The 17465-nt window shown below is 42.5% G+C and overlaps 1 protein-coding gene across 4 annotated transcripts in view; it reads left to right on the forward strand.

The window, feature by feature from the left end:
* THUMPD2 (THUMP domain containing 2) overlaps window positions 1–17465 on the forward strand; it is a 38218-nt gene that overhangs the window by 11798 nt on the left and 8955 nt on the right. For 2 of the 4 annotated variants that reach the window (XM_008254483.4, XM_002709748.5), the window contains 4 exons: window positions 1511–1563; window positions 7582–7669; window positions 11673–11744; window positions 12229–12343. In XM_008254483.4, the coding sequence (XP_008252705.2) occupies window positions 1511–1563; window positions 7582–7669; window positions 11673–11744; window positions 12229–12343 (328 nt within the window). Of the gene's footprint in view, window positions 1–1510; window positions 1564–7581; window positions 7670–11672; window positions 11745–12228; window positions 12344–16427; window positions 16688–17465 lie in introns of those variants that run through there. The other 2 variants (XM_051839425.2, XM_017340808.3) reach the window with 2 other exon arrangements.

The raw sequence follows: 17465 nt of genomic DNA on the forward strand, positions 1-17465 counted from the left end.
GTTTATAAAAAATTAGTAGCAAAAGGACCTGTACAAAATTCAACACTATGTTAATGGTGGCTTTGTTAGGTTTACATCCATAAATGCCAGGGCTGAGGCCAGAGCCAGGAGCTGGACACACAATCCAGCTCTCCCACGTGGTGACAGAATCCCAATTACTTGAGCCTTCTCCTGCTGCCTCCCAGGATCTGCACTGGCCTGAAGCTGGAGTCAGGAGGCGGAGCCAGGAATCAAACCCAGTTCTCCAGTATGGGAAGCAGGTATCTCAATCACCAGATTAAAGGCCTGCTTCCTTTCTTCTCTATTTTCAAAATTATTTTTATAAAGTTACACTGTTTTTAATTGGAACAAATACATAGGGGAACAAAAAATAATCTTCACTACATTTTGAACACCATTTTATACATTTTACAGATAGGGAGTAGGCACTTAGTCTAGTGGTTAAGGACACTTGTGTCCATATCAGAATGCCTGAATTTGGTGCCCAGCTCCTGCTCCTCTGTCCAGCTTGCTGCCAGTGTTGACCCAGGGAGACAGCAGTGATGGTTTAAGTAATTGGGTTTCTGCCATCACCCTGGGAGACCTGGGTTGCATTCTCAGTGCCCAGCTGCAGCCCCAGTGTAGCCCCAGACATTATAGGAGAATGTTATGAATTGAACAGGATTTGGCTCCCCAAACTCACAAAGCCCTTTGAACCCCAAAGTTGTATGTTAAGGGTTGGTGGGTGAAACTAGTCAATGAGGGATATGGGTGGAGGCTTGACTGAGTTAATGGCTCCGGGAGACAGAGCCTCTGGAAGGTGATTGAATTAGGCCGGGTTGGACAAGTGGAACCCTATGATCACATCGTGGTGGCTTTATAAGAGACCATATAGAGGGTAGGGGAAGAGTGTGCTTCCTGTGTCTGTCTGCGCCCTGGCTTAGCCTGTGATCAGCCCTCTGCACACACCTCACCATTGCCAGCCTTCCTCAAATGCCAGACTGGTCCCATAGGGGCTAGCTAGTCTTGCACTGTGAACCTCTTCGTGGCCTAAAAGAAGAAAAGAAAGGGAGGCAGAAATTCTTTACAGAGAGTAGAAAATAAAAAGGGCATCCAAGTTACTGTATTTTTGAATAAAGAAAGCTTTCTGTTATTGTGCAGCTATTTGTAGCCTGTGAAAGCCCTGTTGTGGGCTTGAGTCTTATTTGATGTGAAAATTAGGGTCACTTTATGAAATCTTCTCGAACTCTAAATGCTGAAAAATCAAATTCTGTTATGATAATTCAAAAACTCTGGGGAAAAAGTTGATCTTAACTTCTTTGTAACATGATTTTCTGTATAACTTGCATACCAAGTTGACTTCAGAATTTTTCTATGGATGTGCTTAAACTTAGTTTGTGTCTGCTTAAGAAAAAAATACAATATAGAACATGTTTCTAGATATGGCAAAGAAGACCTTGGAATGATTAAGGTACAAATCATTCAAGTTATCAGTAACTGGGTGATGCATGTTCCGTGCTTGTTCTTTCAGGTCTTTATCCATCTAAATGACATTTACTCGGTGGTTGGGATTCCTGTGCTCAGGTAGATATGCAATTCTAAGTTTGAGATTTGTTCCCTAGAATGTATGCACTTTCTATTTATACTGTGAAACTTTGATATAACAGAGGAGGCTAAAGACAGAGCACCTGAGTTCATGGCTAAAGCCATTAAAATGTCTTCATGGGGCTTGGTGAATATGATTTGATATAACTGGTTAGAGCGGCGAAGATATCATCATAGAAATCCATTGAATGCATGATTGATCTTGAAAATTATGTCTAGTTAATTCTGTAAAATGATTTTCACAGGCCCATGTTTAAGCTAAAATTTTTAGTCTATTGGCATTTTGCAGTTTTAATTAAAATAGGAAATACAGCATGGTTCTTTAAATTCACCTTGAACATTCTCCACATTTTATTACTGTTATTCTTCTGTTGTGGAAAGTTGTTTATTGATATCTCCCAATCATGTAGAGGACTAAATAATAAATGAAAATTATTTTTTCTTTTTCTTTTATAAAGATTAATTTATTTGTTTTGAAAATCAAAGTTAGAGAGAGGGAGAGACAGAAGTCTTCCATCTGCTGGTTCACTCCTGAGATGGCCACAATGTCTGGGGATGGGCCAGGCTGAAGCCAGGAGCCAAGAGCTTCATCCAGGTCTCACACATGGGTGGGAAAACCCCAAACACTTGGACAATTTTCCGCTGCATTTCCCAGGCCATTAACAGGGAGCTAGATGGGAAGTGGAGCAGCCGGGACAGTGCCCAGGTAGTGATTTAACCTGCTACACCATAACGCCAGCCACGATGTGTTTCTGTGTTAAAAATTATTTATTGAATTCTCATTATGCAGCAGGTACTTTTTCTGGGTGCTTTGGGAGAAAGAGCTGGATGGATGAAAATAGTGATTTCCTGATTCTTGGGAACATATATATATTTGCATCTCAAAATACTTTCTATGTGTGTGTATATATATATGTATATATGTATATAATCTCCCTGCTTTTATGACAAAAACTGATTTATAGGCCATTTTTCTAGGCCATTCTTGACATAGTGTTTTTTTTTTTTTTTTTTTAATGATTTATTTATTTATTTGAAAGGCAGAGTTACAGAGGGACAGAGGCAGAGAGAGAGAGGTCTTCCATCCACTGGTTCATTCCCCAGATGGACAGAGGTGGGCTGAACCAAAGCCAAGAGCCAGGAGCTTCTTCCAGGTCTCCCACACAGCTGCAAAGGCCCAAGGGCTTGGGCCATCTTCTACTGCTTTCCTAGGCCATGGAAGAGAGCTGGATCATAAGTAGAGCAGCTAGGAAGCAGGCAGTGCCGGCAGCAGTTTTACCCATTGTGCCACATTGCCGGCCCCTAGAATATTTTAAAGATCATAAAAATCTGGGCCAGGTATTGGCACAGCTGTTAAGACACCACTTGGGATACCTGCATCCCATATTGGAGTGCTTAGGTTTAAGCCCTCCCTGCTTTGCTTCCAAATTCAGCTTACTGCTAACGTACACCCTGGGCAGCTGGTGATGGCTTAAGTAATTGAGTCCTTGCCATCCACATGGGAGGAGGCATGGATTGAGTTCCTGGCTCCGAGCTTCAGCCTGGCCCAGCCCCAGATGTGGTGGCATTTGGAGAATGAATCAGCAAATGGGAGATATCCGTCTTTTTCTCTTTGCCTCTCAAACACCTACATTTTTTAAAGTAACAATCATAAAAATCCTATGAGAATATGACAATTGCTTTAAGCTCACATTTGTGATTTATCTGTAAGCCTAAATCAGTATTTATTTTAAAATGCTTAAGATTAGGGGTTTGGCATTGCAGTGCAGCAGGTTAAACCACCGCTTGCAGTGCTGGCACCTCTATCAAAATGCCAGTTCAAGTCCCAAATCCAGCTTCCTGCTGATTGGCCTGGGAAGGCAGCAGAAGTGGCCCCTGCTACCGCTGTAAGAGAACAGGATGGAGTTCCTGGCTTCTGGCTTCAGCCTGGTCCAGACCTGGCTGTTGCGACCATTTGAGGAATGAACCAACTGATGGAAGAACACGTTCTTTTCTCTCCCTCTCCCTCTCCCTCTCCCTCTCCCTCTCCCATTCCTCCTCCCCCTTACCCTTCCTTTCTCTCTCTTCCCCCCCTCCCCCTTCCCCCTCCTCCTCTCCCTCTCTGCCTTTCAAATAAATATGTAAATATTTTTAATGCTTAAGATTATTATAATAGCTTTTATCTAATGGTGAGCTTTAGCGGTTCACTAGCATGGAGCTGAAACCATTGTGGATATCTAAGAGATGTTTAATGATTGAATTCTTGCTGTGTGCTAACCACTTGGTAGGCTCCACCAACATCTGATTATAAGATCATGAGCTAAATAAAAGTTCTTGTCACCATAACACTTGTGAGGTCATCACATACCTCGATGCTTTAGTGATTTCCCATGCCCCATTACTTTACATGTTCTTCCAGACCAAAGGTTTCTAGGCTGCCCTGCCCCCATGCCTTTTGGCACCCCAAGACCCAGCACCTAGAAGGTATTCATAAAACTGATTGACTTTAATTTGAACAGTATTTTGTAGCTGAGTTTCTAAAACTATAATAGCAGATAAAAAGATGGGGAAAACAGAAAGATGACCAGATTTCAACCCCGTATAATTATTGATTGTCCCCCAAATAGGGGGGATAACAAAATTGGCAAAACAACCCAAGACATGAAATATATTTTTTAAATATTTATTTATTTATTTATTTGAAAGTCAGAGTTAACACAGAGATAAGGAGAGGCAGAAAGAGAGAAAGAGAGTCTTCCATCCACTGGTTCACTCCCCAATTAGCCGCTACAGCCAGAGCTGCACCGATCAGAAGCCAGGAGCCACAGCTTTGTCTGGGTCTCCCATTTGGGTGCAGGGACCCAAGGACTTGGGCCATTCTCAACTGCCTTCCCAGGCCAGCATTTTCTGATCCAGCAGAGAGCTGGATCAGAAGTAGAACAGCTGGGTCTGGAACCGGCGCCCATGTGGGATGCCAGCACTGTAGGTAGTGGCTTTACCTACTACACCACAGTTCTGGCCCCATGAAATATATTTTTAAAAGAATTCTTGAGGCCATTATACTATTTATTTATTTATTTATGGATTCATTTGAGAGACAGAGAGGGAAAGAGAGCCCTCATCTGCTGGTTTACTCCCCACATGCCTGCAACAGCCAAGGCTCAATACAAGTCCCCCACATGGGTGGCAGACACCCAAAGACTGGAGCCAACCCGAACTGCCTTCCAGGTTCTGGATTGGCAGAAAGCCGGATTCAGGAGCCAGAGCTGAGAATCAAACTCAGGAACTATGACTAAGTTTAGGGAATGCAGCCTAGTGGTAAAACAGACATGTGATGGGTGCTTAGCTGGCATTAGGAAAGAATCCCTGACTCTGATGGAAGTGGTGAGCGAAAGAACATACAGGAACATCAAAATTTAAAAAAAAAAAAAATTTAACGAGGAAGTTGTGTTTAAAAGTGAAAGATGGGAAGAAAGGAGACCCCTCTAATAAATGCTTATCATAGCCCAGGCAATGCATGCTGAGGAACTGAACTAAGGCAAAAGTAGGGCTAACAAAAACCATGGATTCAAGAAAAAGTTAAGGAGTCTAGTATAACTTCCAAGTTTCTGGATCTCAGCAACTGGTAGAAACTGACTGGCATTAGTCACTGAGATACAAAATGTAGGAATGGAAACAGTGTTTTCAGTAAAAAATGCCCAGGTAGATATTTAAAGTTACACATCTGGGGTTCCAGGGACAAGCCAGCCTGAAGGCATAGATGAGGATACTCAGTACATAGGCAGTAAGTGGCAGAAGAGAACGAAGAAACTGGGCTGGTGTTGTATCACAGAGGGTGAAAATGCTGTTCTGAGGTAGTCTCATCCCATGGGGGGCTGCTAGTTCAAGTCCTGGCTGCTTTGACTTCTGCTCGGTTTCCTGCTAATGCGCTTGGAAAGGCAGCCAATAATCTCACAAGTATTTGGGCCCCTGCCACCCATGCGGGAGACCCAAATGGAGTTCTAGATTCTTGGCATCAGCCTGACCCAGCCCTGGTTGTTGCAGGCTTTGGAAAGCAGATGGAAGATCTCTGTTTCTATCTGTCTTTCCCTGTTACTCTGCCTTTCAAGTAAATAAATATATATAATCATTTTTAAAAAAAGGGGGAAGCAATTGTATGGGGATATTCAATATGGGGAAAGGGGAGTGTTCGGTTTATACCTGCTGAATTTGCACTACTTAACCTCCAGGTAAAAATGGCTAAGCATGTATTTGAAGATAAAGATTTGGGTTTCAGGGACAACTGTTTCCTAGACATGTAGATTAACATGTCTGTGTCTTGGAGATAAATAATGTCCAAAAGAACAAAGGAGAAGTGAGTATACTTGTATGTGGAAAAGTGAATCCAAAAAAACCCGTATTTATTCTTGTTCTAAAATCTGATTATAACATTAGATTCTATGAAAGTAGAGCATTAGTTTTATCCTCGAGGAGTTTATTTCTGAACAGTCTCCCCTTGACTCAGTTTTTTACACTGATATAATGGGGCCCTTATGTTAAGTAATAGATCAGCTCAGGTTAAAGCCAAATAAGAACAAGTGCACTTGTGTCACGTAGTAATAGTGTTGGCTCTCACAAAATAAAACTCAGTAAAAATGTATATTTGCTTGTCAAAACTCTCAAAGGTTCCACATGCATCTCGGCTGCTTAACAGAGCAGTCTGAGATCTACGTAGCTGAGGAGTATGTGTTTTTGGTGTCTTGAGAGCAAACTGCATTTTGCATTGTTGAGTTCACCCTGTAGAAGCAAAATTCCTTGACCAAAATATATTACAGTCTTCCTGCATGACACTTTATGTCCAGATTCCAAATTTGTGGATATAGTACTATGTACAGCATGGATTTATTTCCTGAAACAAAAATATTAAAAAGGCAAACTTCCAAGGCCGGTATCTGGCTCAGTGGTTAAATCACCCTTTGGGGCATCCGCATTTCATATTGGAGAGCTTGATTTCTGTCACAGCTCTGCTTCTGCTCTAGTTTTCTACTAATGTGCACCCTGGGAGGCAACAGGTGATGGCTCAAATACTTGGGCCCTGCCACCCATGTGGGAGACCTGGATTAAGTTCCAGGCTCCTGGTTTTGGCCTGACCCAGCCCTGACTGTTGCAGGCATTTGGGAAGTGAACCAGCAGATGGAAGATTATCCTCTCTTCCTCTCTCTTTCTCTCTCTCTCTGCCTTTCAAATAAAATGAAATAAATTAATTAAAATGTTTTAAATACTGAAATAAAAAGGCACACCTCCATGGTTTGCCACGTAGAACTTCCTTGTTACAACACTAAGTGTCTAATTATACTGTTGTATTTGAAAGGGATACATCCTGTAATCCTGAGATTTTTCAAGGTTTGCACAAACTGCATGTGAACAGGATAATTTAAAGTCAAAGAAAAATGGGTGGAGGAAAAAGTGGGGGGTGCTCTGTGAGCAGGGCAGTGGACTCACTGGGGGGTGTCTGCTTCGCCCTTGGTGCAGCGCCGTGCCTTGTCTTTTGAGAAAGAGGCACATGTGCAAAAGCAAACTTACAGGAGAACCTTTTACAGAAAACAGATTTCAGGGGTGAGCACCCGTTCAGCCCTCCTTCCCCTGCCACATCTGTTTTACTGAATCACCGAGCAGTGCATTCTAGATGAGTCTAGATAAGGGGAAATGGTCTCTTCCAGTGAGACAACAGAGAAGTCTAAGGGAGAGTTCCCTCATGGGTGATTAAACTTTAATAAATTAAACACGTGGAAGTTTAAATTTCAGTTATCTGAAAAAATGTACCTTTATGAAATATCACACTGGCTCATTAGACAAGGTGCCCAATTAGAGAAGGTATTTTTGTAGTAAAGTTAAAATTTTCAAAGTAGAGAATAGTATATATCAGATGACTATGATCAAAATGATTCTCAGGTGCTAACAGCTTACTCATTTTAATTTCTGTCTTGATCTTTGATATTCAGTAAGATTCAGTATGCAACCAGGTTCTTTTCTTCCTAGGGTGCCTTTAGCCAGCAGGGCGTACATTAAGACAGCCGGACTGCGATCCACCATAGCTTGGGCAATGGCCTCTCTTGCTGAAATTAAGGTAAGGAAAATGTTCCATTCCTTTAATAACAAAGTCCTTTCCGTAATTAACTTATTCCATGTGGATTACTTGCTGCCCTTCTACTTCCTTCTCTTTCAGTTTTTTCTTTTCCTTTTTTGTTGTGTTGGTGTCATTGCTGTGATGCGTTCTTGTGTGTTGTTGGACTTCCGAGGATATTTTGACTCCGAAGTCGCTGAATCAGAAATTAGCTGTGTTTCATTATTTCTAGATGCTTGGTGTCATGATCAAAAAATGTGACCTGTAAAACCTCAACTTCTTCCAAAAGTTTTTCCCTGTGACCAGGATCTTGATCAGTTTCTATAAATGTTCCATGAGCATGCAAAAATGTGATTATCTAATCTAGAAATGTTCTCTGCTAGCCTTGCTGACTGTGGTACTACCTGCTCCATTATGAGAGAAGCATTTCAGAATCTTACATTGCTGTATGCTTTTGGCTAATGCTCCATGGTCTGGTACACGTACATTTATTTATAGCTGTGACAGCTTCATCATGAATTGTACCTTTTTATGGTTACCTAAAGTCCCTGTTATTGTGATAAGTGAGTTTAAGCAATTTTCAGTCCTGATATCTGTTTGCATTTGCCCAGTGTTTCTTTGCCACTGCTTTATTTTCAACTTTATTTTCTTACTAACCACGGTGGTCTTTAGTCTGTCAGAGAATTCCATGTTCATGACAGGGACAGTTGGGTGTATTCCTTCTGTTTTACTCTGTCCATTACTTTCTTTTCTTTTCTTTCTTGTAAAGATTTTATTTCTTTATTTGAGAGGCACAGTTACAGAGAGAAATAGAGAGCAAGGCCTTCCATCCACTAGTTCACTCCCCAAGTGGCCCCAACAGCTGGAGCCGGGCCAATCCAAAACCAGGAGCCAGGAGCTTCCTCCAGGTCTCCCATGCAGGTGCAGGGGTCCAAGTACTTGGGCTGTCTTCTGTTTTCCCAGGCCACAAGCAGAGAGCTGGATCAGAAATGGAGCAGCCGGGACTTGAACCAGCATCCATATGGGATGCAGACGCTGCAGGTGGAGGCTTGGCCTGCTATGCCGCTGCACCAGCTCCTGTCCATTACTTCTGATGCTGTTTATTTTTTTCCTTTCTGATTTGATCGAGTAACTTGCTAATTATTGCATTGTTCTCTCTGAGGTTGGAGATTTTTCTTGATTAAGTTCCTTTTCCCAGCACTCCTAATTAAATATATGACCCTGTTGACCACCAAGGCACTCAGATTTTTGCCAGCTGCCCGCCTGCCTGTCACAAGGGGTGACCTGTAAGGACTTTTCTCTCCTCCCCGCCCTCCGGACTGCAAATCATAGCCAGGAAACTCAAGCTTTGTGAATCATGGTTGTTAGGAGAAGGCAGAAGTACTGCTGTCCTGTGGCCTGTGTCCACAAGTGCCGTGACTGGAAAAGGCCTTGTGATACCACACAGACACTGAAGGCTATTTTAGGGCACACTGTGTTGTTGAACGTAGACCATGGCGGGGGGGGACCGCATATTTGGCACATTTTAAGGACTCCTCATTAATTCTGAACCAAATGGCCATTTGGAATCATTCCTTTTGTTACTCACTGCCCTTCCTGGGGGGAGCCTTGTGGTCGACTCCTTGGAGTTTAGTGTCAGGGGAAAGAGCCTCTCTCCTGAAGCACGTCTTGTTTCTTCCTATTAGGTACCCTCTGACCCTGACTGAAACTGGCTGCCAGTGAGTACCCTGCTTCCCCTGTAGACATGCCCGGCGATGGCTGGCTTTTCTCCCATCCCGAGTGCCTCCGGGCCCGCACGTGGGGTAGGTGTCCTGCGTGCTCCTCACTGCCCCTTCCGGCTGATGGTTGCCTCCCTCTGCCCAGAAGCCCTCAGTAGCTTGGACACACAGGCCGTCAGATGATGCCTGCCACACACAGATGCCTCCCGCTGTGTCTCCCACCAGCGTCCGGGCCAGTCTCCCTGTCATCATTCTTCCTGATCTCCATGGCCACAAATAACCTGCCCCTCAGTTTCTTGGCTTAGATGCATCCTGGACCTTGTCATACCCAGAAAGATTTCCCTTCATAAATCTGAATTTCAGGAATCTTGTTCTTAATGCTTTCCTTTTCTGGTTTGCTTTCCCTTGTCCCCTAACACAAACCTAATCTCCCAGGGACACCCAGGCATTTGACCTGACTGACTGTTAGTTCTCCACCTGTCCTCACCGGTCTTCCAGAGCTTGGCTTTATCTTCTGTTCTTACAGTCATTTCCTGACCCATACTTTTAACTCGCTTGCTCTGTATTTGACTTAAGTATTAGCATCAGAAGGGAACTTCATCAGGTCCTCTTCACCGTACTTACGGACACATGTGAATCTGGGCCCACGTAGTCTGCCTTTCTGTCGTCAGAACGGGTGAGCTTGTGTGCTGGATTCCAGCCCCTTGTGTCTAGGTTTCTGCTAGGTCATTGCTGTCAGCACGTACACCTCCTGGAATGTCTTGCAGTGTGGGAAAAATGTGCCTACACCACACTTCCTTACCCTGCCACTGCCTTTCTCTGCTTCTCTTTACAGAAGAACCCTTAAAAGTCTTGGTCCGCGTTTGCTTCTCTGCTGCCTGTGCCTGCCTTTCTCTCCATGCGCTCGCTCCATGGCCCTCAGGCTTTCAGCAGAGCGACCCCGGCCTGCCCACCTGGTGACATTTTGGCGCTGTGCTCGCTCTCCTTCTGGAATCGGTTTTTTCCACTTTGTTTCAGAGTCACTGCTCGGATTCTTCTACGTCAGCTTGTGTTGCTGCTCAGTTTGTGCGGCTGAATCTACACCTTCCGAACATCTGCACGGGAGTCACGGAGGCCCAGTCCATAGACTTCTGCTGCTGCCTACATGATGTCACCCCATTCTGGCTCTTAAATGATATTTATACACCAACTGATGCTGACTATTCCCAAATTTGTGTCTGTAGCCTACGTCTCCCCTGAATTTGTGTGTCCAGTGACTCACTGGATGGCCATCCTTGCAGATCGAAGAGGAATCTCAATAGTAACATGTGCAGAACTATACCCTGTCTCCCTCAAACCTCCTCCTCCCAGCTTCTTCCTGTCATGGTAACAGGCAACTCTTCCGGTTTCTCAAGGCCAGATTCCCAGGTGTTGTCTTCCTTTACTAATCCGTATCCAGTCCATCGTGGTGGCCCCCCTTTTAGAATACGTCCAGAATCCAACCACCAGCCCCTTCTCCCCACGTCCACCCATACCACCCTGCATTCGAGCTCCACGATCTCATGCCGGGACTGTCTACCTGGCCTCCTCGTTCCCTCACCCTTCTGTGGTCTGTTCTCAACCCGGCAGCCAGAACGATCCTTTTGAGCTGACATGTCATGTGTCCGATAGTTGCCTGTCCTTCAGAACAGAACCAGAATCCCTACGTCGGACATGAGTGATTCCCAGAGTAGGAGGAATTCTTTTTTTTTTTTTTTTTTTTTTTTTTTTTTGGAAATTTCCTGTTCTTCCAGGGAGAGGTAGGATTGTACTTCCCCTTGGAACCGTGTGCCATGTGACTAACATGGTTCAGCTAATTACATGCTGGTGGAAGTGGTGTGTGTCGCTGGCTGGTGGCACCCTTCACCCCAGTGCACAATCCCTCATGCTCGCTTTCCCCCTGCCGTGGTGATGGCAGCACACCAGATGGCTTCCAGAGTTGGGAGCAGAGGGCCCTGGTGCCGTTTTGTGTTAAACCTGTCAGACATGACTTTGCATAACCCAGCCCAGCAGCATGGGGTCCCCAGGCTACTTCTGTGAGGTCCTCACCATCTTTCTCTCCTACTAGCTGTGCTTTGACACAGTGGCCCCCTGCCTATTGTTAAACATGCCAAACACATCCCTGCCTTAGGGCTTGAACTAATTGAAATTCCTAGTAAAGCATAAAGAGGAATCTTTACTCTTGAAATGTGGATCCTCAAGTTTTAGCTCACTTTTACAGTACCTGCTGTGGTGGACTGGATAAACCAACTTAATGTTTTTGTTTGTAGGCTGGTGCATTTGTTTTGGATCCCATGTGTGGACTTGGAACAATACTTCTGGAAGCTGCTAAGGAGTGGCCAGTGAGTTCTGATGTTTGGTATATCAAGCAGTGTGTTTACTTTATTATGTATAGCACGTGCCAATTATTCACTAGTAGATCGTCCATTTGGGGATTGTTATTTTTAATTACATGAGTTACCATTCCCTGTATGTAAAATAGATTAGGAAGCATTAAATAAATGCTTTGTTATTTTTATAAATATTGTGATCAACTTCGGAGAATGAGACAAGATTCTAATAATTAGTCACAACCTAGATTATACTAATCCCCATATTCTTCAAATATCTGCAAATGTAAAATATTAACAGATTTTACAATTTTAACAATAACTTTAGAATTTTTTCTACTGAATACAATTTGAAATGAATAATATAAATTTGTTTCAACTTGAATTTTAATATCTATTAATTTCACTTTATTAGTGCTATCACAAAAATACAATTTTCTTGACTACATAAAAAGCATTTTATTCATACTTAAAATATGAGTTTCTTTCCCGATAGGACGTGTTTTATGTGGGTGCTGATGCTAGTGACTCACAGCTACTCGGTGCCTGTGACAATGTAAAAGCTGCCGGACTTGAGGATAAAATTGAGTTACTTCAACTCTCTGTTTTAGGTAAGAAGTTAAATTGCAGAAATTGAGGCAAATGAACATATATAAATCTATTTCAAAGCATAATATAAAAACAATTAACTTATAAAGAGCTTTTGTTTATATCCTGTGTAGTATTTTACCTCCAGTTTCATAACGTGTCTGTTTTTCCAAAGGTTTGTGATTAGTAAGCAACATGTCTATAGTTTCCATATGCATTTAAAAAGAAGCGTGACTTTTTTTTTAAAGATTCATTTATTTATTTGAGAGTAGGAGTTACCGACAGAGAGGGAGAGACAGAAAAGTCTTCCATCTGCTGGTTCACTCCCCAAATGTCTGCAACAGCTGGAGCTGGGCTGATCCAAAGCTAGGAGCCAGGAGCTTCTTCTGAGTCTCCCACACAGGTGCAAGGGTCCAAGCATTTGTGCCATCTTCAACTGTTTTCTCAGGCCATTAGCAGAAAGCTGGGTGGAAAGTGGAACAGCTGAGACATGAACCAATAGCCATGCTGGTGCTGCAAGCTGAGGCTTAGCCTTCTACGTCACAGAGCCAGCCCCAAAGCATGAGTTTTTAAAGATGTGTTTGTTGCAGCTAAATCATTTCTCACATCATAACCAGGGATTAGTTAATATAGGCATAAAATAAGGAGAGCAGTATGATGATAATAAAAACTCTTAAATTCGTCCAGCTACACTATGTGAAACACTCAGAATTATTTTGTCTTCTTCTTGCCTCATATTGGAGTCAAATAATGAATTGTTCCAGTTAGCAAAGCCAGGACTCTCAGTGCTGAAACCAGGAAAATCCAGAACAAACCAGATTAACTATTATTAACTAATATTTACTATTAACTTGGTTGCACTGTAAGGACAGCATTACGCTCTACTCACTGACAGAATCAGCATAGGTAGACATGGGTAGGAATCAGGTCTACTGAGCCCAGTCTAACATTCCTTAGATCCGTGGTTTTTAACTATTTTAGGGAAGCTGCTCATTTTTTTTCTTTCCTGTTCACTCACTTTAAAAAATAAAATAGCACATTGAATTTCCACCTAGGAAAATTGTGTTCTTTTGGCAGGGAATAGATTGTAGATAGATCCCAGTAGTGAACCTATAATCAACAGGGAAAATACTTCTGAGCAGAAGTTTGATGATAGGGGAAAAGTAGTAAAGATGAGTATCAACAACCTTTGTGTGAAAGCACAGTGAAGCATCACCAAAGAAACTGTGTTGTTGATTGAGATCTCAAAGGCTTTATGCCTTAGTTTTTAACAGAACTTTGTGCATATGGTACAAGTTTCTAAAGCAGTCTGAGTGGTGATTGGCATGCCATTTTGATAAGCCACTAAAGAAAACTGGAGTTGTTACCTGAGTGCTTCCATAGCAAAGGTTTTCAAAGCCTTTACTTTCCCAAAAACATCTTGGAGGCATGAAGGAGGGAGTACTGAGTTGGCCTTCGGACCTCTGCCCACACACTGAACTCAGCTGGTATCTGTTTTCATTGTCAGTGTGTTTTCTATAAGATTTCATGTTTTAAAACAAAGGAAAGTGCTTTACTCTTGTTTGTTTGTGAAATATCCTCTCTGGTACCAGGGAACCAGTTATACCCTAGTCTTTGAAAGGATCATTCTAATTGCCATGTTGAGTAGACCGTAGTAGGATGAAAACGAAGAGATTAATTAGGGGAATATCACCTTAATCCAAGTTAGAAATGATGGTGCCCTGAGCCAAAATGGTATTCACAGTGTTCTGCCTGCCGATGGCAGAGTCCAGGGTTGTGCCCATGGGGTGGCAGGAGTGAAGGCCGGCCACAGGTGGGTTCTTGAGAGCAGGGCAGGACTGACCTAATGGCAGCTCATTTACTGCTTCTCCTGAGCAGTGAGGCTGGTAGGGGAGACAGAAATGAGGCAGTAACCAAAAGGAGGGATACTGGGAGTCAAGCCAGGACTTTTTGATAGAAATTAGGATTGTGTATGTGTGTGTGTGTGTGTGTGTGTGTGTAAGGGAATGATCACATCAAAAGAAGAAACTCAACACTGCAGGAGAAAGCAGAATCACTCATCTACTGTACTCAAAGCCCCCGAGAAGGGAGTGGATCCAGGGTTCACTCCCAGGAGCAGGGGAAGGCAGAGGGGAGGCAGACGTGACAGAGGTCACACCACACCAGCAACACACGTTAGTGCACGTCCCATACCTGTGTCAGGACTGGCTCTGATCGCTTTTATTACAGTTGTTGAAAACATTTACAAATTTGACAGACTTGTTTAATTTACCTTTCTTTACCTCTGAGATAAAACATTTTTCACTTTATGTTATTTGTAGGTCTTTCTTTTGTGAGTTCTTGGTTTTTACATTAAGAGTAACACATGTACTTGAAGGTGTTTTGTTACCACAACCTTCCCAGATTAAATTTCAAGCTAGGGGAAACTTTATATCTTGTTAAACTAGGGGCCATGTTAACTATTTAATAATTAGACCTTTGTTGCCTGTATCTGCTGTATAGGTGGATATTCCAGCCGGATGGAAGTGTTTATTTTCTTTATTAACCTGGGTTTTACCTTTAAGAGCTGTAGTCATAAATGTAGTTTAGGAGGTGAAGACCTATGAATCCCTGTTTCAACACTGACAGGTTGAGAATTTCACACCTTTTAATGTAGTGATCAAGGACACTCGTGGCCTTTGGAGTCCCATAGATTGAATATCAATCCCAGCTGCACCATTATGTCTTCACTGTATCCTTCCACAAAAAAATTAGAACTCTTTGTATTTTTTTTATCTATAATATGAAGACAATAGTATGCACTTCATAGGGTCATGGTGAAGGTTTATTATATAAACAAAGTACAGTGCCTAACACACAGCATGAATTAAAGACCTCTCAAAGCGGATAGGTCAAAAAAATACTCCTGACATGGTATTCCTTTCTGCACAGTGATGATCCTCATTCTCTTTATGTGCCTTAATAACTTTATTTTTTTAAAGATTTATTTATTTATTTGAAAGGCAGAGTTACGAAGAGGCAGAGGCAGAGAGAGAAGTATTTCATCAGCTGGTTCACTCCCCAGGTGGCCACAATAGCTGGAGCTTCCTCTGAGTTTTCCACATGGGTGCAGGGGCCCAAGGAGTTGGCTCATCTTTTACTGCTTTCCCAGGCACATTTGCAGGGAGCCAGATTGGAAGTGGAACAGCCAGGACTGGAACCAGTGCCATATGGGATGCAGGCGCTGCAGGCGGCAGCTTTACCCACTACACCACAGCACTGGCCCCAATGACTTTATTTTGTCTACTTTTTAAGTAACATTCAATTTGTTTTATAGCCTTTGACTAGCATAAAAAAGGATGATCATTTAGCATGCAGAAATTATATGTATTTATTGTTGAATTTTAATTATGAAAATACAGAATCAAATGAACATTATGTTGCAAGTTATCTTAGGAAATAACAATTAGTCATTGGTTGGGCTTTTTATTTTTAATCTGCAGATACATTTACATTCTCATTCTCAGTATAAGATGGGAGCTGTGACATACAGATTTGAGAAAAAGAAACACATTCTGATTTAATTAAAATGCCAAAGTCATAGCTAGGTAAAAGAGAACGTTTTCACTCCTTCCAATTAGATCTACAGACTGTCACACATTGCTTCAGTGATAACAAGGATACTTCAGCTATTCATGGAAAAAATGGAATTGAAAGATAAGTTGATAGGGCAGGTATTTGGCACAGAGCAGTTAAGCCATTGCTTAGATGCCATGTCCCCTATCAAAGTGCCTGGTTCCAGTCCTGTCTCCTCCACTTCCAATCCAGCTTCCTGCTAATGTGCACCCTGGAAGGCAGCAGATGACGGTTCAAGTACTTGGATCTCTACCACCCACGTGGCAGATCCAGACTGAGTTCCCAGCTCCTAGCCCAGCCCTGGCTTGTTTCCAGAGTTTGGAGAGTGACCCAGTCGGGGGGAGATCTATCTTTATTTCTGTCTCTGTCTCTGCCTTTCAAATAGAATACACATACATTTTAAAAAATCTGCACTGATACTTGTTTTAAAAGGCAAATCTAGTGCAAAAAAGTTTAAATCCATTAATTTTTCTTGTAATACATATTTTTCAGGAAGTTTTGAAGATCTCCCTCTCATAGAATTCATGACAAGATTGTTGGCAACAACTGTGCTTTGTTGGCAAGCCTCATTTCTTTTCATCTTGCAGGAGGATGGCATGCTCGTTTCAGAACATGCACAGGCACCCCTAACATAGAGGGGTACATTTTTCTCCACACGAGTGTATGTTCTCTGATACCTGCCTGTCCCTGCCGGCTTGGCCCCTGGTGTTCCGGTCAGGTGTCTTACAGCACGTGCCATCATCTGCAAGAATCAGGAAGCTGCCAGGCTTCCCTTTGTGGAAGTTAGAGGAAAACGTGCAAATAATGGCTTAGGTGTCCATGAGCTACATGTGGGAATAGGGGCTAACGGGCTCACCCTGGAGAGAGTGTGTTCTTGCTACAAAGGTATTTTTATTTCTTGTATGATGTTAATCCTCTTTTATTATTTGGTAACAGTTCTGTCTTAAAGTCAGTAGCAGGAAGTTTTCGACAGTACATATTTAATGAAAAAGTAATGCATTTCCATTTCTTGCAAAAGCTGATGATGAACACATAATTTGAGTAGAATGTTTGTTGTCATTGACCACCCATGGAAGGGCCATATCTCTGACCCAGTGATATAGAAACATCTAGTATTTGAAAATTTGGAAATTATTTTAAAAATATTAGGCTCAAAGCCAACTATTTTTTGCATGCAGCTGGAGAAAATGCATTTAAATAGCACTCTGTGCAGCATGACTTTTCATTAAGGTTAAATGACTTAACTCTAAATTAATGTTGTTCATATTCAATTGCAAGCTTTCTTATGTCCATTAGCAGAATGAAGCAATACTGTTAATATGCTGTATCCACTAACAGAAGACCTGTGCAGACAGTTACATGTTGTCAACTTCGAGTCTGTGTTATCAGAGGCTTCAGAGAGAACATCTGCTGGGTCAGTTCCAGTCAGGGTTCAACTTCCTCCCCCACCCCCAGCCCTCTACCCCGCAGTTCTTAGAAATTTCAGAAATTTGTTTTCAGTCAAAGATTTCAGTCAAAGATTTCTGAATG

The sequence above is a fragment of the Oryctolagus cuniculus genome, chromosome 2 (genome assembly GCF_964237555.1).
Source record: "Oryctolagus cuniculus chromosome 2, mOryCun1.1, whole genome shotgun sequence".
Classification (NCBI taxonomy): Eukaryota; Metazoa; Chordata; class Mammalia; order Lagomorpha; family Leporidae; genus Oryctolagus; species Oryctolagus cuniculus.